General features: G+C 48.5%; 1 protein-coding gene across 1 annotated transcript in view; it reads right to left on the bottom strand.

Moving 5' to 3' along the window:
* Positions 1 to 8,475: 8,475 nt before the first annotated feature.
* KIF22 (kinesin family member 22) overlaps positions 8,476 to 23,413 on the bottom strand; it is a 25,217-nt gene continuing 10,279 nt past the window's right edge. The window contains exons 6-13 of the mRNA XM_018559105.1: positions 22,405 to 22,545; positions 21,154 to 21,305; positions 20,905 to 21,073; positions 19,442 to 19,634; positions 12,918 to 12,979; positions 12,621 to 12,821; positions 12,165 to 12,224; positions 8,476 to 8,616 (exon numbers count right to left, since the gene is read on the bottom strand). Of these exons, the coding sequence (XP_018414607.1) occupies positions 8,587 to 8,616; positions 12,165 to 12,224; positions 12,621 to 12,821; positions 12,918 to 12,979; positions 19,442 to 19,634; positions 20,905 to 21,073; positions 21,154 to 21,305; positions 22,405 to 22,545 (1,008 nt within the window). The 3' untranslated portion in view covers positions 8,476 to 8,586. The remainder of the gene's footprint in view (positions 8,617 to 12,164; positions 12,225 to 12,620; positions 12,822 to 12,917; positions 12,980 to 19,441; positions 19,635 to 20,904; positions 21,074 to 21,153; positions 21,306 to 22,404; positions 22,546 to 23,413) is intronic.

Below are 23,413 nucleotides of genomic sequence, written 5' to 3'. Positions count from 1 at the left end.
GGGGGAAAAGGGAGGTTTTGGAGGTAAAGCGTAGCCCGGTGATGGATTGGTTGCCGCGCGGCGTGATCGGTTTGATTTTGGCATAGGAAGCTAAGACCGCTAGGAAAATGGCGGCAGCCCCTCCTGATGCGTCAAAAGCGCACATTGGCGCGTATTGTTGCGCATTTGTAACGTGCACTGTAATGCATTTTGTATTGGATGTCAATGTGCATAATAACGCATATCAATCAGTGTGCATAGCGCATATCAGTGTGCATCATAACGCATATCAGTGTGCATCATAACGCAGATCAGTGTGCATCATAACGCAGATCAGTGTGCATAGCGCATATCAGTGGGCATCATAATACATATCAGTGTGCATCATAACGCATATCAATGTGCATTATAACACAGATCAGTGTGCATCATAACACAGATCAGTGTGCATCATAACGCATATCAGTGTGCATCAGAACGCAGATCAGGGTGGCTCATAACGCATATCAGTATGCATCATAACGCATATCAGTGTGCATCATAATACATATCAATGTGCCTCATAATACATATCAGTGTGCATCATAACGCATATCAGTGTGCATCATAGAGTATATCAGTGTGCATCATAACGCATATCAGTGTGCATCATAGCGTATATCAGTGTGACTATCGGACAGGAAATGAAGGGAAATCTAGTTCTGGTGACCTTGCTGTACACTGGGGGTTTTCCTCTCTTTGGAGGGATTTCCTTGCACTTCCTGTTGTGGCTATCAGACAGGAAGTGAAGGGAAATCTCCCCAATGGGACTTGGCATAAAAAGGTAACAGTTCTACCCCTCCCCCCTCCTCCATTCATCACTACCATAAAACGGACGTCTTTGTATACTCGGAGAGCGATTCTAGAACCGAGGGGACATCTGAGGTCTGACAGCTGCTTGTCTCCCGGCTCCGGGGTGCGGTCTGTGCTTGGGAGGACCATAGGCCAATATGTGACTCTGTCATGTGGTCACTCTGGAGCCGGGAGACAGCTTGTACTGTCAGCATGGGTTCAGGCAGAGTTCAGACCCTGGGGGGGGATTCTCCCAGCTCCAGCGTTATAATGAGGGAGGGGCACCGGCAGCCATCATGTACTCAGCACTGACTCCCGCAGCAAAGATTAGGCACACCCCTAGCCCCTCCCACAAAGGAAAGGCGGGAGCTTGAACTACCTATCAGCAGGCCCGGTGCTGCCAATAGGGGGACACGCCTACTCCTCATGGAAAGGGTGACTTTTATAAAGTCGCTATTTGCATATCCAAATGGGAATTCTCCGGGCAGATCTGCAGCCGGACTTTCCGCCGACGCCGGCCGCGCGATCTTTTATATATATATTTATATGCGGATACCTGCACAAGCCCGATGGTGACGGGGGCCCTTTAAATAGTTTTCTGGCCCTCATCTGACGGCAGTTCCTTTGATAATTGTGACGCGAGCGCGCCGATGGCGACACAAATCTGACATTTTTATACATGAACGGGATTTCAGCTGTAAAACCCGCATGGGGGGGGTTGTATTGATCCGTTAGAGGGGGGACAAGGGAGGTTTTGGAGGGAAAGCGTAGCCCGGTGATGGATTGGTTGCCGCGCGGCGTGATCGGTTTGATTTTGGCATAGGAAGCTAAGACCGCTAGGAAAATGGCGGCAGCCCCTCCTGATGCGTCAAAAGCGCACATTGGCGCGTATTGTTGCGCATTTGTAACGTGCACTGTAATGCATTTTGTATTGGATGTCAATGTGCATAATAACGCATATCAATCAGTGTGCATAGCGCATATCAGTGTGCATCATAACGCATATCAGTGTGCATCATAACGCAGATCAGTGTGCATCATAACGCAGATCAGTGTGCATAGCGCATATCAGTGGGCATCATAATACATATCAGTGTGCATCATAACGCATATCAATGTGCATTATAACACAGATCAGTGTGCATCATAACACAGATCAGTGTGCATCATAACGCATATCAGTGTGCATCATAACACAGATCAGTGTGCATCATAACGCATATCAGTGTGCATCATAACGCAGATCAGTGTGGCTCATAACGCATATCAGTATGCATCATAACGCATATCAGTGTGCATCATAATACATATCAATGTGCCTCATAATACATATCAGTGTGCATCATAACGCATATCAGTGTGCATCATAGAGTATATCAGTGTGCATCATAACGCATATCAGTGTGCATCATAGCGTATATCAGTGTGACTATCGGACAGGAAATGAAGGGAAATCTAGTTCTGGTGACCTTGCTGTACACTGGGGGTTTTCCTCTCTTTGGAGGGATTTCCTTGCACTTCCTGTTGTGGCTATCAGACAGGAAGTGAAGGGAAATCTCCCCAATGGGACTTGGCATAAAAAGGTAACAGTTCTACCCCTCCCCCCTCCTCCATTCATCACTACCATAAAACGGACGTCTTTGTATACTCGGAGAGCGATTCTAGAACCGAGGGGACATCTGAGGTCTGACAGCTGCTTGTCTCCCGGCTCCGGGGTGCGGTCTGTGCTTGGGAGGACCATAGGCCAATATGTGACTCTGTCATGTGGTCACTCTGGAGCCGGGAGACAGCTTGTACTGTCAGCATGGGTTCAGGCAGAGTTCAGACCCTGGGGGGGGATTCTCCCAGCTCCAGCGTTATAATGAGGGAGGGGCACCGGCAGCCATCATGTACTCAGCACTGACTCCCGCAGCAAAGATTAGGCACACCCCTAGCCCCTCCCACAAAGGAAAGGCGGGAGCTTGAACTACCTATCAGCAGGCCCGGTGCTGCCAATAGGGGGACACGCCTACTCCTCATGGAAAGGGTGACTTTTATAAAGTCGCTATTTGCATATCCAAATGGGAATTCTCCGGGCAGATCTGCAGCCGGACTTTCCGCCGACGCCGGCCGCGCGATCTTTTATATATATATTTATATGCGGATACCTGCACAAGCCCGATGGTGACGGGGGCCCTTTAAATAGTTTTCTGGCCCTCATCTGACGGCAGTTCCTTTGATAATTGTGACGCGAGCGCGCCGATGGCGACACAAATCTGACATTTTTATACATGAACGGGATTTCAGCTGTAAAACCCGCAACAAGAGGAATCCGGCCCGCACAGAGTCCTGACCTCAAGCCGACAGAACACCTTTGGGATGAATTGGAGCGGAGGCTGCGAGCCCGGCCTCTGGAGTGACCAATCACACTTCTCTGGCAATCCGATGGACGTGTCTGGGTTTGGCGGTTGCCGGGAGAACGGTACTTGCCTGACTGCATTGTGCCAAGTGTAAAGTTTGGTGGAGGGGGGACTATGGTGTGGGGTTGTTTTTCAGGGGTTGGGCTTGGCCCCTTAGTTCCAGTGGAAGGAACTCTTAAGGCATCAGCACACCAAGACATTTTGGACAATTTCATGCTCCCAACTTTGTGGGAGGAGTTTGGGGACGGCCGCTTCCTGTTCCAACATGACTGCGCACCAGTGCACAAAGCAAGGTCCATAAAGACACGGATGGGGGAGTTTGGGGGGGAGGAACGTGACTGGCCGCACAGAGTCCTGACCTCAACCCCATAGAACACCTTTGGGATTAATTAGAACGGAGACTGCGAGCCTGGCCTTCTCCTCCAACATCAGCACCTGACCTCACAAATGGTCCAACATTCCCATAGACAAACTCCTAAACCTTGTGGACACCTTCCCAGAAGAGGCGGAGCTGTTATAGCGGCAAAGGGCGGAGCCAACCCAATACTGAACCCTACGGACTAAGACTGGGATGTCATTAGAGGGCGGAGCCAACCCAATACTGAACCCTACGGACTAAGACTGGGATGTAATTAGAGGGCGGAGCCAACCCAATACTGAACCCTACGGACTAAAACTGGGATGCCATTAGAGTTCACGTGCGTGTAAAGGCGTCCCAATACTTTCGGCAATATAGCGTATGTATCGATCGGCATTAAACCTCATTAGTTTATCGGCACCCTGAAGCGATTTTCTTCTGCACTTTGGCGTTTGCGTGAACCGCGGCGGAGAACAGGAAATCGGATTACAATGGATTTCTCTGAAGAGTATATTATCTCGGGATCGCAGCTTATTCCTCACCGTCGGACATCCCGGCACTATTCTGCAAGGGACGGAAAGACGCACTCCAGACCAAACGTTCTGTTTTAATTGAGAAGTTTTGAAGATGCCGGGAAAAGGGGGAGAACCTCTGTATACGGCTTTAACCCCTTAACTGAAGCCTTGATGTCCAAAATTAAGTGACGCCAGTTAAAGTCACACATTTGTTTTTTTAAAGGAGATAAAATAGGATTTTCGTACTCACCGTAAAATCCTCTTCTTGGAGACCATTGAGGGACACTGGAAGTCCTAAACCTGCAGGATACAGTATACTGCCACCTACAGGCAGACTGGACACCAGCAAACAAAAACTGTAGGCCAGCTCAGGGAAGGAGCCCTCCAGTTACCATAATGAATGCCGATGCCGAGTATTTAGGGGAGTACTCGCCCAAATGCTCCAATGCCTAGCCCGATACCCAGACCTCCGGTATCAGGAAGCCGGGCAGCAAGTCATTGGCCTGGAAGCCGACTCCATGCTCCCTCGTCACCAAGTGCATGGAGCAGGCTTCCTGGCCAATAAGGAAGTTGTCCAGCATGTAATGACTCGCCTCCTAGCTTCCCGATTGATCGGGAAGCTGGCTAATCAGGAAGCTGGACGGCCAGTCACCTGGTGACAAGGGAAGCATGGAGCTGGCTTCCCGGCCAATCAGCAAGCCAGTCACTGTGTAATGACTCGCCGCCTGACTTCCTGATTGGTCAAGAAGCTGACCAATCAGGAAGCCAGGCGGCGAGTTATTACCCGTTAGTACCCAAAGGAATTACTTCCCGATTGGCCAGAAAGCCGGCTCCATACTTCGTCACCTGCTGAAGAGGGAGCATGGAGACGGCTTCCCTGCTAAATCGGGAAGCCAGGTGGCGAGTCTTTACACGCCGCCTGGCTTCCTTAAATGGGACTTCGGGTATCGGCGAGTACCGAAAAAAATAATAGGTACTTGGTAACTAGGGATGCACCGATACCGCTTTTCGGTATCATCATGCCTTACTACTGGGAGCATGATCGTAAACACAGAGGTGGGACCTGTGGCCCTCAATGGACATCAAGAAAATGATTTCATGGGGAGAACAGAATTCCTTGCACAATACCTCAGACAAGAGGGCAGAGGATCCAGCCACCGTGAATCAGCTTGCCCATAGGAACCTGTTAATTAAAAGGTTGCTCACACAGGGCTATGGACTCCCTTTGCGACAGTGCTAAATGGCTGAATGCCATCACATGGCTGAGTATCGCGCTCCCGCAAGTCCAGAAGCACCAGGCATTTCCTTTGGCTCCTGGCGCTGAATGGAAAGGCAGGGGAGATGAGAGAAGGAGTAGGTTCCGCTGCTGATGGGAGGAAGAGTAATGCAACCCTGACGGTTTGTCCTGAATGGGCAAAGTACAGATTTTAAGAAACACAGCTAGGTCACTTTCTTGCCTTAAAGTAGAACTATGGGGTCAGGGCTTTTCCCCATAGTTCTCCTTAGGGTAACGGGAGGACACAAACTAGCGTCCTCCCGTCACCCTAGGCTCAGTATATAGGGAGCTACAGCTCGCGGTATACTGAGACGCCGCAGCTGAAGCGGATCCCGACAATTATGCCGGGATCCGCCCAGCTGCGCAAGTGACAGCTGACTCTGCCTATCTAGAGGCAGAGCCAGCTGTACCCGCCCCCTCCCGTTCCACCAGTCAGCGCTGGAGGATCGGAGCGGGGAGGGGGGAATCCAGCCCCTCCCCTGTCACGGCAGAGAGCCATGACAGGATCGAGAGGTGAGCGAACGCCGGTATGTGTTCGCTCACCTCCCCATCTACTGAGCCGACCTGTGACAGTCTCATTGTCACAGGTCAGCTAGAACTATGAGGTGAGTGAAAAGCACTCCACCCCCCTCATAGTTCTCCTTTAAATGGAAGGTGAAGGAGCAGCAGAAGGATGAGGTGATCATTCTGCTCCACTCGGTTAGTGTTCCGTTAAAGCACACGTAGATACAGGAGACTTGATAGAATCTATACACGATACAGGAGACTTTCAGAATGCTGCTATACAGGAGATAAATAAAAATTTTTACTAGTGCATTTAACATTAAAAGAATTCCTGGACTGCATAGTATATAATGGCATTCATTTGTTTAATATCTGCCTGGAGTTCTTCTACAGCAGCTACAATTATGTTTGGTCGTAAAAGGAGAACTGAGGGGGGGAGGGGGGGTGCTTTTCACTCACCTCATAGTTCTAGCCGACCTGTGACAATGAGACTGTCACAGGTCGGCTCAGTAGATCGGGAGGTGAGCGAACACATAGCGGCGTTCGCTCACTTCTCGATCCTGTCACAGCTCTCTGCCGTGGCAGAGGAGGGGCTGGATTCCCCCCTCCGCCATCGCTGACTTGCGGAACGGACGGGGGCGGGTACAGCTGGCTCTGCCTCTAGATAGGCAGAGTCAGCTGTCAGTCACGCAGCTGGGCGGATCCAGACATAATTGTCGGGATCCGCTGCAGCGTCTCAGTGTACCGCGAGCTGTAGCTCCCTATATACTGAGCCTAGGGTGACGGGAGGACGCTAGTTTGTGTCCTCCCGTTACCCTGAGAACTATGGGGAAAAGACTTAACCCCATAGTTCTCCTTTAAGCACATCGGAGTGAGTTGTGTAAAGCATAATAGAATGTTTAAGGAAACCCGTCGTCCGGACACACTAGCGCTGCCACTGCTCACAGCAATTCTCTATTCTTCTATGGAAAGGAAAAGCGATCCTCAGCACACAAAACAGCTGTATATTAGTGCGAGCCAATCCTGTGCCGATAATATCTGATCACATCCCAATATTTTACATCCCAGCAAGGTCTTGTCCTGTCCGGGTAAAATCCAGAATACACTCCATAAAATAACGCAAGAAAACAGATTTAAATAAAAAAAAGTTTTATTAAAAACACAGAACGGGCAAGCGGAAAATACGACGCAACGGATGACCAAACTTTGTCCCAAAGCCGCACTCCGCAGGTTCTGGTAAAGATCTCGCCTTCGAGTCTGTAGGGTAGACCTGTATAGCAACAGGGACACCGGCACTTCAACTGCAGATCAAAATGGAGTCTATTTATTGACGTAGATGCAGCATATCACACTGGCGCAATGTTTGGGGGTCTCGCAGGATCCCCCTTCCTCAGGCAAAACAGGTGACAAAATGATGATGGAACTAGCGGTCAGGAGTGCGATGGGTTCGTGGACTGTTGTAGGGTAGACCTGCCACATTGACAGTCGTTTCCGGGCTAAGATCCCACGTTTTGTTCCCTGGGGCCCGAGTTTCCTTCACAGCACTAATTTAGAGGACAGATCCGCAGAAGATATCAAAGTTTAGATCTCGCGTCAAAGTTATTTTGCTGCAAAAAAAAGGTCTCCATAGGTCCGGCGGTGTACGATTATTGGTAGAGATGCTTAAAGCGACACTAAAAATTCAGGAGTCACATTAAAAAAATACATATGAACAACAATTTCTTATTTGTGTGTCACTCGGCTGCGGCTCCTCAAATCATCTCTGAATTGGTGCTGACACTGTCCTTCCTTCTGGAGGGTGACTACTTGTGTTCCCCATGGTCCCTGTGTGTGTTGTAAAGTAGTCACCGCTCCAAGCTCACTCCCGGGATGGACTACAATCTCAATGCAAATCAGTAAACTAAACATGAGATTGTAGTCCATCCCGGGAGTGAGCTTGGAGCGGTGACTACTTTACAACACGCACAGGGACCATGGGGAACAGACGTAGCCCCCCTCCAGAAGGAAGGGCAGTGTCAGCACCAATTCAGAGATGATTGGAGGATCTGCAGCCGAGTGATACACAAGTAAAGTTCATTGTTAAGGTAGTTGGATGCAACATTTTAAAATTTAACGCCTGAGTTTAGGATCACTTTAATTTTCATCGCTGAATGTGTAACGGAACTTCGTCACATTCACAATTTGGACTCAAAATCTTAATACATCATCATAGATGTTATTTTACTTTGGATAAAAACGGTGCCAGTAAACATTGAACTTCTCTGGTCCCCAAGTACATTTTTTTTGCCCTTAAAAGAATACATTATATATACAAAAGTGGTTTCAATAAAATACATAAAGCATCAAGAAGCATTTTGCCCCCCGGCAAAAAAAACCATTTCCAGGTCATTCCAATAACGCTGCGGCAGGTCACTTACTCACTTCAACATTTTTACTAACTTGACACAAATATAGGTTTTAAAAAAAAAAAATGAGTCCTCCCAAAAGTCTCTTCACTTTGCGCTCATCACAAGGACTCTGGAGGAGGAGGAGGGTACAGAGTCCTGATGGGGATAAGTTGATTTGAAACAGAACAGGAGCTCAGGACAAGGTCATTTCATGGACACACCCCACCATGTGCTGAGCTGGGGGTGGACTGAGCCTCGTGTAGGTGAAAGTAAAGGTTTCACAGAATCCATTACATCAGAGGCTGCGCAGAGTTCCGGGGTCCGCGGCTGCGGAGCTTCAGCTGGCTACTATGCTCAGGATGTTGGCCTGTTGAAATGCAAAGAAGACACGGTGCAAGTTATAGGTACTGTGTGTCTAAGGAATACTACTGTAGAACAATTTGGGGTCAATTATATTCCAACTCTTCACATAGAAAGATTAGATAAGAGACAACAATGCAAAACTAGCTACTTTTAAAGAAGGCCCAACCTCAATCTGTGTGGAAAAAATAGAATATTGGAGCACTACACTCCCTGATCTAGTTAGATGGCCCCCCATTAGAATGTCCTCCGATTGGGAGGCCCCCCCATTAGAATGTCCTCCGATTGGGAGGCCCCCCCATTAGAATGTCCTCCGATTGGGAGGCGTTCCCCCATTAGAATGTCCTCCGATTGGGAGGCCCCCCCATTAGAATGTCCTCCGATTGGGAGGCGTTCCCCCATTAGAATGTCCTCCGATTGGGAGGCGTTCCCCCATTAGAATGTCCTCCGATTGGGAGGCGTTCCCCCATTAGAATGTCCTCCGATTGGGAGGCGTTCCCCCATTAGAATGTCCTCCGATTGGGAGGCGTTCCCCCATTAGAATGTCCTCCGATTGGGAGGCGTTCCCCCATTAGAATGTCCTCCGATTGGGAGGCGTTCCCCCATTAGAATGTCCTCCGATTGGGAGGCGTTCCCCCATTAGAATGTCCTCCGATTGGGAGGCGTTCCCCCATTAGAATGTCCTCCGATTGGGAGGCGTTCCCCCATTAGAATGTCCTCCGATTGGGAGGCGTTCCCCCATTAGAATGTCCTCCGATTGGGAGGCGTTCCCCCATTAGAATGTCCTCCGATTGGGAGGCGTTCCCCCATTAGAATGTCCTCCGATTGGGAGGCGTTCCCCCATTAGAATGTCCTCCGATTGGGAGGCGTTCCCCCATTAGAATGTCCTCCGATTGGGAGGCGTTCCCCCATTAGAATGTCCTCCGATTGGGAGGCGTTCCCCCATTAGAATGTCCTCCGATTGGGAGGCGTTCCCCCATTAGAATGTCCTCCGATTGGGAGGCGTTCCCCCATTAGAATGTCCTCCGATTGGGAGGCGTTCCCCCATTAGAATGTCCTCCGATTGGGAGGCGTTCCCCCATTAGAATGTCCTCCGATTGGGAGGCGTTCCCCCATTAGAATGTCCTCCGATTGGGAGGCGTTCCCCCATTAGAATGTCCTCCGATTGGGAGGCGTTCCCCCATTAGAATGTCCTCCGATTGGGAGGCGTTCCCCCATTAGAATGTCCTCCGATTGGGAGGCGTTCCCCCATTAGAATGTCCTCCGATTGGGAGGCGTTCCCCCATTAGAATGTCCTCCGATTGGGAGGCGTTCCCCCATTAGAATGTCCTCCGATTGGGAGGCGTTCCCCCATTAGAATGTCCTCCGATTGGGAGGCGTTCCCCCATTAGAATGTCCTCCGATTGGGAGGCGTTCCCCCATTAGAATGTCCTCCGATTGGGAGGCGTTCCCCCATTAGAATGTCCTCCGATTGGGAGGCGTTCCCCCATTAGAATGTCCTCCGATTGGGAGGCGTTCCCCCATTAGAATGTCCTCCGATTGGGAGGCGTTCCCCCATTAGAATGTCCTCCGATTGGGAGGCGTTCCCCCATTAGAATGTCCTCCGATTGGGAGGCGTTCCCCCATTAGAATGTCCTCCGATTGGGAGGCGTTCCCCCATTAGAATGTCCTCCGATTGGGAGGCGTTCCCCCATTAGAATGTCCTCCGATTGGGAGGCGTTCCCCCATTAGAATGTCCTCCGATTGGGAGGCGTTCCCCCATTAGAATGTCCTCCGATTGGGAGGCGTTCCCCCATTAGAATGTCCTCCGATTGGGAGGCGTTCCCCCATTAGAATGTCCTCCGATTGGGAGGCGTTCCCCCATTAGAATGTCCTCCGATTGGGAGGCGTTCCCCCATTAGAATGTCCTCCGATTGGGAGGCGTTCCCCCATTAGAATGTCCTCCGATTGGGAGGCGTTCCCCCATTAGAATGTCCTCCGATTGGGAGGCGTTCCCCCATTAGAATGTCCTCCGATTGGGAGGCGTTCCCCCATTAGAATGTCCTCCGATTGGGAGGCGTTCCCCCATTAGAATGTCCTCCGATTGGGAGGCGTTCCCCCATTAGAATGTCCTCCGATTGGGAGGCGTTCCCCCATTAGAATGTCCTCCGATTGGGAGGCGTTCCCCCATTAGAATGTCCTCCGATTGGGAGGCGTTCCCCCATTAGAATGTCCTCCGATTGGGAGGCGTTCCCCCATTAGAATGTCCTCCGATTGGGAGGCGTTCCCCCATTAGAATGTCCTCCGATTGGGAGGCGTTCCCCCATTAGAATGTCCTCCGATTGGGAGGCGTTCCCCCATTAGAATGTCCTCCGATTGGGAGGCGTTCCCCCATTAGAATGTCCTCCGATTGGGAGGCGTTCCCCCATTAGAATGTCCTCCGATTGGGAGGCGTTCCCCCATTAGAATGTCCTCCGATTGGGAGGCGTTCCCCCATTAGAATGTCCTCCGATTGGGAGGCGTTCCCCCATTAGAATGTCCTCCGATTGGGAGGCGTTCCCCCATTAGAATGTCCTCCGATTGGGAGGCGTTCCCCCATTAGAATGTCCTCCGATTGGGAGGCGTTCCCCCATTAGAATGTCCTCCGATTGGGAGGCGTTCCCCCATTAGAATGTCCTCCGATTGGGAGGCGTTCCCCCATTAGAATGTCCTCCGATTGGGAGGCGTTCCCCCATTAGAATGTCCTCCGATTGGGAGGCGTTCCCCCATTAGAATGTCCTCCGATTGGGAGGCGTTCCCCCATTAGAATGTCCTCCGATTGGGAGGCGTTCCCCCATTAGAATGTCCTCCGATTGGGAGGCGTTCCCCCATTAGAATGTCCTCCGATTGGGAGGCGTTCCCCCATTAGAATGTCCTCCGATTGGGAGGCGTTCCCCCATTAGAATGTCCTCCGATTGGGAGGCGTTCCCCCATTAGAATGTCCTCCGATTGGGAGGCGTTCCCCCATTAGAATGTCCTCCGATTGGGAGGCGTTCCCCCATTAGAATGTCCTCCGATTGGGAGGCGTTCCCCCATTAGAATGTCCTCCGATTGGGAGGCGTTCCCCCATTAGAATGTCCTCCGATTGGGAGGCGTTCCCCCATTAGAATGTCCTCCGATTGGGAGGCGTTCCCCCATTAGAATGTCCTCCGATTGGGAGGCGTTCCCCCATTAGAATGTCCTCCGATTGGGAGGCGTTCCCCCATTAGAATGTCCTCCGATTGGGAGGCGTTCCCCCATTAGAATGTCCTCCGATTGGGAGGCGTTCCCCCATTAGAATGTCCTCCGATTGGGAGGCGTTCCCCCATTAGAATGTCCTCCGATTGGGAGGCGTTCCCCCATTAGAATGTCCTCCGATTGGGAGGCGTTCCCCCATTAGAATGTCCTCCGATTGGGAGGCGTTCCCCTATTAGAATGTCCTCCGATTGGGAGGCTTATTACCAGACTGCTTTGTAGTACAGAGCAGAGCCAAGCCAATATTTGAATACTGCATGCAAGCAGAACTATAAAGCGGTATATAGTTAGAAATATACTTGCCTTTAAAAATGAAGAGACCAGTTTGGCAGACATCCCTTCCATTATTGCAAGATCTTCCACCTGTAAAGGGAACAGACCGGACTTATCAAGCCAGCAAGGCCACTTAACTTATGTCCTCTACAAAGGCCATACAGGTCACAGAGTCCTTACCTTCTAAATGCTGCCCAGAAGAGCATGCGAGCGCCACACTTTGGCATTCAAATTTCTACCAGCTCCCATGGTTGTGAACCCATAATTGGTGGTTTAACTCTCCCTGAATCTACCAAACACGCGACTTACCAGTTATTGCTAGGCTGACCCTTATAAAAAGTCTGCTACAGGTTTAGCACTGCCTTAAAGTTTATTACACCAAGTGACTGCATGGCACCACAGCATACTGCCCGCTGAAGAGGAGCCGGCATGTTTTTGTACACGGTGAACCAGCCCAAGATGGCACGGTTCCATTTCCTCACTTACCATTTTGAACGGGCCATTATGCTCTCTCCAGCCCACGATGAGTTTGGCTTTCTTGTCTCCAATCTTTTGCAGAGACTTCAGCTCTTTTATCGAGCCATTGTTGAGGAGATGAAGGATTTTTTCCCGTCCGCTCTGGACAACGTCCGACCGCATGGTCACTTCCCAGCTGGGCTCGTTCTCCTGGCCGGAGGAGGCTTTTTTCTAGGGAGACATTGAAGAACGTGAAGGAAATTCCCTAAAAACATGGCTGCATTCACAAGCTTTGCTGTACCAGCTCTCTGATCGTATCCAACCTACCCGTCTACTTTTCTTTACAACTGGGATCACTTCTTCCTGGATATTGGACTGGTTTGTAAGGCCTGAACGAGAAAGGAGGAGAACACAAATGAGTTGAAGAGCAAAAGAAAAAAAACCTTGCAGTAGTTAGAACAAAACGTTCAGTGCAGAGCAAGCACAAAACATGCTTTAGATGGAGTCAGACTAGATATGGTCCCCTGCTGAGTCTTTGCATATCTCTAGTACCCCAGCAGGTATTACCTGGACCCTAATCTACAGCCACGTGGTAAAGCGTGGTCTATATTTATTCCTTGAGAGATCCACTAGAGCAGTCTCATCCAGCCAGGATTCCAGGAAATCCTAGGTTTCCACTAGAGCAGGGATGTCCAAACTCCGGCCCTCCAGCTGTGGTGAAACTACAAATCCCATGAAGCATCTCTCTCCTGGAGTCATGTCTGTGGCTGTGAGAATGTTACAAAACCTCATGGGATTCGTAGTTCCACCACAGCTGGAGGACAGCAGTTTGGACATCCCTGCTCTAGAGGGTCCTTGAACAGTGGTGAATTGACTTTCCCACCTGAAGGGGTCTTCACAAGTCTCTCTCTCTCTCTCTCTCATGTAAGCAGCCAATGACTCCAATAATCCTTTTAGCGGTCTGTAAGAGGTCCTTCTACACATCGGCCACAATTTACCAACATACAGCAAGCGGTAGAGTCTTCAATTTTTTTTCCGCACGGGTTCCCCAAGACCTGACATTTCAAAGGTTACTTTTGTGATAAAGAAAAAGTTAAGATTGCGCTAGAGTGCAGAGGGGACACATTTAAAGGCGAACTATGGGTTTCCCCATAGTTCTCCTTAGGGTAACGGGAGGACACAAACTAGCGTCCTCCCGTCACCCTAAGCTCAATATTCCCGCGAGCTACAGCTCCCAGTATACTGAGACGCCACAGCTGAAGCGGATCCCGACAATTGTGCCGGGATCCGCCCAGCTGCGTGACTGACAGCTGGCTCTGCCTATCTAGAGGCAGAGCCAGCTGTAGCCGCCCCCTCCCCCATCCGTTCCACCAGTCAGCGCTGGCGGATCGGAGCGGGAATCCAGCCGTGACAGGATCGAGAGGTGAGCGAGCGCCGGTATGTGTTTGCTCACCTCCCGATCTACTGAGCCGACCTGCGACAGTCTCATTGTCACAGGTCGGCTTAGAACTATGAGGTGAGTGAAAAGCACCCACCTCATAGTTCTCCTATAATACATCCTTCACTTTGGTGGATCCCCCCTAGCAATATATTTATATTTGGACCAGATGAAATACTTCTCACAAGTAAGCCAACGTGCCCAACACGTGTGATTGAGTGAACACCCCACTTGACAGTCATGAGAAACATACCAGCAATAATTACTGCACATGTAAAAGCTGTACAAGTATTGCTTTGCTGGCCATGAATCCTCAGAAATGATCAGTCCTTTGTATTATCTTCAATTCTGAAAGCAGCAGCTCTGCTCTTTGACTTCCATTTTTCGAAAGGCGCTGGGTTTCCTTTTGTAGTTATAATTTATGCATATTTTTTCAGCACACAAAGCCTGATAGCTGAAATATGAATGTATTCTATAGGCATCAGTTATAAAAACATTAAAGCCCAACACGAGCCAATTTTGTATAGAGCGGAAAGCCAGAACCTTTGTCAGCTGCTTATATATTATAAGTAGTAAGGGGCAGTGACAATAAAAAGATTAACTAGAAATTTTTTTTCGAGTTACAGGACAGTAATCTGGAACGCTGGGTTATACAGCCACCTGCAGAAAACTGAACACTGGCAAAGGCAAAGCTGTAAGAACAGCACAGCAGATCAGACCAAACTGGAGAAAAGACAATTCGATCCTCGGAAAACTTCCTGGAATGGAAATTCATGGCCTTGCGCCACGAAAAACACACTTTTCAGGTGTAACGGTAGATTTTACGAGAAGTCAACTTCCTATGTTTTAAAAAACAAACAAAAACATAGGGATAATAAAATCAGGTAGGCTCCTATACTTCAAGACCCGGGGCTCAGCAACCAGGCATGCAAGCCAGCAACTGGGAAGCCGGGTGGTCCATGGGACAGAAGATCTGCATGATCTGGGAGGGCGCACGAGAGTATTCGCTAGGAGCGCATACGAGGTCAGTAGCACATCCACCCTAGCCAGTTCTGTGCAAATAGTATGGAGCAGGTAGGTGAAGAAAAAAAAAAAAAAAAAAAAAATGCAGTATGCCTTTCCATAGAAACTGATTCCATAGAGTCACCCACTGAGAAGCCAGAGGCACCTGCACCAGGGGACCAATATGCAGGCTCTTGTTCAATCTGGAGGTCCATGTCCATCACCCCCCCACCTTTGACAGAGGTCTAGAAACACCTCGGTGTGAACAGACAAACTCTCCAATGTCCAGACGACAGTCTGCTTGTCAATTTTCCACACCCGGGCATGTACAGGACAGACAGGGCTGGAACATGGCTTTTCGCCCAAGCAGGAATCAGGTGCACTGCTCTTGGCTGTGAGACTTGTTCCTCCAGCATGGTTGATGCCCTGAGATCAAAGAGTGAGAACCAGGGCTAGCACCTTGGTGGAGACCAAAAGGTGCAGTGGACACATCAAAAAGGAAAGGCCCTTTCCCAACGAAACACCTTCCCCTGCCCTAATCCCCTTTTGTTCTTTCCCACACCTGGCCCTCCAATCTAAAAATGAAAAAAAGGGCCTCAGTCATGAAGGGGTTAATACCCGTTCTACTGCTTCTGTTATACAGTCTGCAGGGCTCTGCACAATGATGTGGCTGTACATATTTCTGTTCGTGTTCCTTGTTTGCAAGGCTTGCATGCCCTACCTTTGTTATTTTTGTAACCTTCATGCGAAAAAAAAAAACTGACAAAAAACAAATAAAACCTTTGTGAAAGAAAAAGGAAAGGCCACAAATTGCTAACTGTGTCCCAACAGCAAAACACAGGTCGCATTGATGCGCTGGAAAGATGGGAATGTGCAAGTACAGCCCAGAACATCACAGTTGGGAGGGAAAAATAAAATGGTTGACGGGCTAATACTGTGAAGTCAAAGACTACTAGAGACTCACAACAGAGAGTTTCAGCTTAGAAACATCCGCTGCCTTTTTACATTAAAGGTCTGGCAGGCTGCCGAGATTCTGCTGCCATAGAAAATAAAAGGAGCTGTGATTTTAGAGCCTTCGTTGCGAATTTGAGATCAATTTCTCTAGAATGCCTGCAGCTACAGAGGTGAATGTGTTTGTTTTAAAGCTCTTTAACTGCCTAGTCAGAATGTGTGTTACACGTTAATGTGCATAGTCTGGGTACAAGTTCACTTTAATCTTCTCATTCAGCTCTGCTTCCATTCAAGAGGACTGGTTTAGAAACTTTACAGGAAGCCCACCTGTCAGAGCAAGGTCCTCAGTTTCACATGTCGCAGGGTGGAAGCACTGTGGTTACACTCTGCTAAGGGGAACACCGGGAGAGCCGATTGAATCACTGACTTATTACAGTAGACGAGGCTTAGAAAGCTAGGCAGGCTCTGTCCTCATTTAAGACGGCTTTACGGGAATTCATGGTGTGGTCGGCAAGACGTTAAAAAGGATTTCCCATGTAACGGCAGTGTGGAAGTTTTGTGGTTACACTTTGCTGCACAGAGGACAGATGTGAAGAGCCAAGTGATTGAGCGCCTGGGGATGCAAATAAATTCAGCACCTCCTGTCCCCAGGTCCTTCCTCGTGTCAGATTTACGACTGCACTGCAGCTGAAAGCCCGTACTGCAGTGACAGCTCAGAAAGGGTTATAACAGAAAGATAAAAGGAGATATGATATATTAATCCAGTTCTACATTCTCACAAATCATTTCAATGTAAAAATGCCTCAATCGGTCCTCATATTGGTCACTGTAGTCAGGATGTAGACCAAGCAGGAAGCTCTGTTACTGAACATGGCTCTACTGCATTGCACAGAGCCATCAGCCTAAGAGCTTGCTGATGGAAGGAATGACAAAAAAAAATGGGGAATGGGGGGGCGACCCTCAGTGTGCTGCTGCTCCTTCACTTTCCAATCACAGACCGGGAGAGGCTTTTGACTAAGCTCTAGTGATTGAACTTCTACAGAAATACAGAAGGTCAGGATCAACATGGCTATGTCCAGCAGTGGCTGAACAGAACTACAAATCCCGTGGCAGTAGCAGCAGCCAAAACATAGGCATTGCAACTGTATTTAGCTGCTGGCCTATAGTAATGCTAAAACAGTATAATGCATTTTTATTTTGTAAGAATACAGATTAGGAATGGTTGTTATCGCGGATATTATTTTAAATTACCAGAACCGTCTAGCACTAGTTATACCAGAATCATCACTTTCGTTTTTAGAACATTTCAAGCTGGGAGTCAGGTCTTCGAGGTCACATTAAGTCTGAAAATAGCACCCTGTGGGCCGCCTGATCTCTTCCGATTTTCAGGGAAAGGGCAGAATGGTTAGACAAAGCCCTGTAATTAAGAGGAATGTAAATACATACAAGCAGCAACCGTCTGACTACAGGGGATTTCTGTGCCCTCGACAATTAAATACAACCTGCGTCCAGGGATTTACGGCCGTACGCGACTGTATGCAAGTGCCATAATATACCCACATACAGCCATGGACTTCTATGGGAGGCTGTACACGCAGCACCTGTGGCTACCTGGTAGGATGAAATAGGCCAGAATTGGTGTTTCTTTGTGTGCATGAACCATGAAGAAAATGTTTCTTTACTGAGTAAACAAAACCGACAACTATAGTCAGGGCCCTAAAGCTCACACAATATGTTCTAAACCAGGGGTGCCCACAATTTTTGTGTTAGGATCTACTTTTCAAATAACGAGCTACATGAGATCTACCAACGAAAAAAAAAAACCTCCCTCGCTCTCTCCCCTCGCTCATCCTCCTGGCCGTCTCCCCTCGCTCATCCTCCTGGCCGTCTCCCCTCGCTCATCCTCCTGGCCGTCTCCCCTCGCTCATCCTCCTGGCTCACCTTGCTGTATTTTGCAACAGGCTGTGTAAACTAATATTCTTTGATGTAATACATAGCACTTCAACCACCAGTATCCACCAGAAAGGTGTCAGGGAGCTCGGCTCAGCAGACTCGGGCTGATAGGTAATCATGCGTGGGCAGCTAAATAAATATACCAAAATGGAATAAAGGGGCCGCCAGTCACACCCTTCCTGATCTACCAGCATCAGCTTTGAGAGCTACTAGTAGATCACCATCTACCTAATGGGCACCCCCTGGTATAGAGGGTCATAGGTGGGGTCATAAGTGGCCCCCAGAGTTCTAACCCAATGTTTGTCAACTTACAAGGTGTCCTCAAATGCAGCCCCAGATGTCTCCAAAAAAGCATATAATATGGTCACAGACTGAAGGAAAGATTGTAAGCTCTCACGGGAAGGGCCCTCCTAAACCTCCTGTATTGAAATTGTATTGTTAACTATATCGTTTCCCTGCATGTGGTAAAGTGCTGAGTAAACTGTTAGCGCTATATAAAATCCTGTATAATAATAAAAATAGAGACTAAGGTCAAGCTGCAGGGGAGAGTCAAAGGCTAGGGAGAGCTCACATTAAACTGCTAGAGATTACCCTACAAACCAATGCATCCACTACTGACTGCTTGGGTCTGAGGGCCATACTTAAGACTGCAAAGGGAAGCATGTGACCTCTCAACGCAGATTTGACAGAGGTCTAACCTTTCTCACTTTCACATGCAAGCTTCAAGAATTATAAGGCTAATCAATTTTTTGAACATGGATATAAACTTTTTTTTTTTAAAGATTGCAGTGTGGAAGGGTTAGAACCCCCAACAGGTTTTAACTGATGTCTGTGCCCCCTGCTAAAGAGGGCCATCCTCTGTCCTTAGTAATACGATATTTTACAGTCCGCAGAAGTTGGGAGGAGAATTTTAATCGGGACACGGTCCAGTGGCACCTCAGAGGGGGATTTCCCCTTTGGAGAGATGTCTGCTTGTGTCTTTGTGACAGAAGTGAATGGAACAAACAAACAGGAACCATACCGCACTCCTTATCGGGATTCCCACTTGATGAAGGTGGGTGCTCGAAATGACTGCGGATGGCACCGCCACACATGAATAGAAAAATGTCACCAGCACACCCATAAGTTGAAAAAGCAAAATATTTTATTGCCAATAGCTGTATCTCATTGGTAAGCGCTTTTGGGGGCTGGCAGGGTCCCCTTCATCAGCCTTAGAGACTTATGGTGTGCTGGTGACATTTTTCTATTGTAGAAGTGAATGGAAATCTCCCCAAAGAGGGCATGGACTCAAAAAACCCTCACGAAGGTTTTAACCATGACCTACTCCAAAGCTTAATAAAACTGCCACAGAAGTTAGAAAAACAGAATGTGCCCACACAAGCTCTCCCAGGTACATAAATGTAATTTAGAGAGCATTTGTGACCCGCCCCCAGGACAGTACCCGACTGCTCGAGCTCCTCCTGCATTCCAGCAGTCAGTTCTCCAGGATTTGCCCTCGAATGCTCACCCTGCAGGGGCAGAACACGGAGCACCTTCTTGGCCTTGGCGGTGGAAGTTGCCCGAGAGCGTAGAGGAACCCGGAACATGCTTTCGCTCACGCTGGAATCGGAGAAGTCCAGGTCGGAACTATTAGATTTTTCCAGACGGGCTTCAGCTGCTAGAGCCTTCTCCTCCAGCTCCTTCTGCTTCTCCTTCAGCCTCTGAAGAACACCGTGAACAAAAATTCAATGAATGATATACTGGATAGACGCACCATAATAACAGATATACAATTAATTATAGGAATAAACCCAAAGTCAACTGCCATAGTGAGCAAACAGGCGCAGGCTGCAAAAGCTGCCTTTAAAGTAACAATAACCTTTTTATGTCATGTCAGCAGCAGTGCCGGCTTGTGCAAAAGTTTACATTCCCTCAGTCTACTTTCTACTGGAAAGGATTAGATCCATATGTGCTGTAACATGCTCACCCGTCTCTCCTGGGTGCACGAGTCATTGCAGCATTGGGGGTCCCCGGTTCAAATACCAGTCAGGACACTATTAGCAAGGAGTTTGCATGTTCTCCCTGTGCTTGTGTGGGTTTCCTCCGGGTACTCTGGTTTCCTCCCACACACCAAAGACATGCTGAAAGGTTAATTGGCTCCTGTCTAAAATCAGCCTTGTGTGTATGTGAGATAGGGACCTTAAAAGGAGAACTATGGGGTTAAGTCTTTTCCCCATAGTTCTCCTTAAGGTAACGGGAGGACTCAAACTAGCGTCCTCCCCTCACACTAGGCTCAGTATACCGCGAGCTGTAGCTCACGGTATACTGAGACGCCGCAGCTGAAGTGGATCCCGACAATTGTGCCGGGATCCGCCCAGCTGTGTGACTGACAGCTGGCTCTGCCTATCTAAAGGCAGGGTTTTCCAGCCTGCTTGTTCGACGGAAGACGTGCGACCGTACAGTAGAAACGGTCGGACGCCTTCCATACACTGCACGATTCTCGTATGATCGCGGGATTTCCCGCGATTCTCGTACGAGAAATCGTGCAGTGTATGGGCACCTTTAGATTGTAAACTCTTTGAGGGCAAGGACTGATGTGAAGGTGCACTATGTAAAGTGCTGTGTAAAAATGGTCCGTGTTATATAAATACCTGTAATAAATCCATGGTGGGTGTCAGCAGGAAGCATCCATTCGCCTATCTATTCGGACTGCTATAAATCCAGAAGTGACTTGTTTCAGAGCGGTCATTCCCCAGCTGGGGAAAAAGGTAATGGAGCACCGTCTGTGCTTCATTAACTTCAAAATGGACTACTGTTGTCTCCTTAAAGAGAACCTGCACTAAGCTATAACATAGCACAGACTACGATAGCAATAAAGTTTAAAAAAAAGCTGCAGACTCCTCCAGCTCAGTGAGCAGAGATGAAGGGATGAGATCAGCTCTGCCTCTGTGCATGTAGGTAATGCCGATTTGACCTGCACAGTTATCTCACCTCAATCTCCATCTGGCTCTCTTCCCATTTCTTCAGCAGAGCCATCCGCTCCCTTTTCGGGGTGCTTAGAAGTTGGGTCTCCATCCTTCCTTTCTCGGTGAGGATCTTATCCAGTTTCAGCAGTCTCTCCACCACAGACGGGTCCAGCGAGGCCAGGTTGAGTTTGTGTCTGCAGACAAAATGAAGAATTACAGGCAGTCTGATCCTGAACATTGCTTGGTAATGGCAAATATAGGACAAGGGACTCACTTCCGGACACTTTCATTGCAGGAATCGGGAGACTCGTCCACAGAGTCTGATTTGGTTTTCTTTAATTTCTGAGATGGGGCAGTGGTATCAGCATCTTCCCGAGGCCTCTTCATGGTAGGTTGAACTGAAGATGTGAATAGTACAGAAAAGGTCTTTAGTAATAAACTTTTCTATAATATTAATATAAATATTAGGGATGCACCGATACCGTTTTTTCGGTATCAACTACGAGTACCTTTATTTATATTTCGGTACTCACCGATACCGCGTACTTCCGCTAGCATGGAGCTGGCTTCCCGGGCAATCACGAAGCCAGGAAGCGGGTAATGACACGTTGCCAGGCTTCTTGATTGCCAAGGAAGCAGGCTCCATGCCGTTTGGCGAACTCGATGCTGTTTGGCCGGCTTCCCAGCCAATCAGGAAGCCAAGTCATTACCCGCCGCCCGGCTTGCTGATTGGATGGGAAGCTGGCTGCAAGTTCCCTTGCGGCACTGCTCTTCAGAGGAAATCTCTGACCGGAAGTTCTGGTGCCAAGGGAGGGTATCTGAGCATTTGGGCCAGTACGAGTAGTGGCCCAAATACTCTGTATCGGCACATCCCCCATTAGGGGGCAGTTTTGACATAAGGTAGCAAAGACCTGCTTCTACCAGTATGGCTGCCTCCACACAGACACAAGGCATGGTATGTCAGTATAGATAACTCCTGCACTGCAAACACACACAAGAGGGCCCCAGATCATTGCCACAATGTAGTTTGATATCAAATAAATTATCCTCAGTTCTGATTGGAAGCTGCAAAATTCACACACCTCAGCCCCTGAAAATTCATGAATATGGTGTAAATATCAGAGGAAGAGACTAGTACATGCTAGCTTCTTTATCCCGGTATATCAGCTTCATAAAGCTGAACTTTAGGCAGATATAAGACCAATGATTGCAGAGCTTTCATTCAATGTATTTAAATGCAAGCAGTTTAAGTAACTAAATTTGACCTTGTGTTAGCTGTACAGCAGATCTCAGACTGGGAGAAGCAGCACAAAGAGCCAATCAGTGCTACAGTGCTCAAATGCCAAGGAGCAGCATGCGGATAGGAGAAGAGAACATATGACCATATAAAGGGAGATACCTCCCTTTATATGGTCAGCCATTTGTCTGGAGTTCACTTAATCTCACACAGATGTGATTGCTCCTGAGGTATAAAAATCTTGATCCAGTTGGGTGGAAAGCCCGCTCTCTTACCTGGAGCATGAACGGTTTCCTGACTGAAGGGTTTGTTGATGATCTGTTTGGACTTGGCAGCAAAGTTGAGGGCGGTCAGCGTGTCAAAGTAATAATTCTGCTCCGGCGCGATGTTCGTTATCATAACGCTGTGGGCAGAACCACCGAGTGAATCCTAGGCAGCAAAAGCGGAAAACGTATAAGAACACAAAAAAAATTGCAATTACACTTATCTGGAGTTCTTCTTTAACATCACATAGGATAAATCTGGGTAGGATTGTAAAACAAGTAAAAAAGTAAGCAGCACGTTTTTTGGGGGCTATGCCATTTGAATAGGAATAGAGCTGCAACAATTATTCGATTAAGTCGATTAAAACCGACGATGGAAAAACGTTGTCAACATTTTCCATCGTCGATTCATCGGCTAAAATTCTAATTTCCTGCTCGCTGCTGCACGCCGCTCACGCACGCTGCTTACGCCACGGGATCCACCCCCCTTCTGAGGAAGTCGCATGACGAAACGCGTCGAGGAGGGTAGATGCTAAGTTTAGCCAGACACGAAGCTTCACGTTTGTCTCTGTGCTGTTTTTAGCTGGTCGGTATATTTTTTTGCCTTGTAAGCCAATTTTTGGAATAAAAGTTTATGGCTTTATATACTGCGCAATGAAGGTTCTTTCTTTCTCTTTTATTTATCTCTGAAAAACCCTGCGGGACAAACGGCAAAGTATATTATTATTTTTTCCCAAAAAAACCGGACTCCTCATCTGGGAGATATAGCCAAACGGCTTAGAGGAGAAAATCAACTGCTTCAGCTGCTGAGACCCGCGGGGAATACACCTGTGCTAAAACCTAATCCCGGCATCACTCACTAAAAGTTTTCTACCAACTTCACTCTGGTGAGTACCCACCCGAGAGGGACAGTTCGGAACAATTCGAAGCACATTGCTGTTTTTGCACATTTGTACATTTGCACACGGAACTTACCGTTCACCTGTTACCCGAGAGGGACAGTTTGGATCAATCTCAAGTACACTGCTATTTTT

This window comes from Nanorana parkeri, unplaced genomic scaffold, assembly GCF_000935625.1.
Source record: "Nanorana parkeri isolate BGI_ZX_2015 unplaced genomic scaffold, ASM93562v1 scaffold379, whole genome shotgun sequence".
Classification (NCBI taxonomy): Eukaryota; Metazoa; Chordata; class Amphibia; order Anura; family Dicroglossidae; genus Nanorana; species Nanorana parkeri.
The sequence above is the reverse complement of the archived record's forward strand: the minus strand, read 5'-3'. Positions and strand labels throughout refer to the sequence as shown.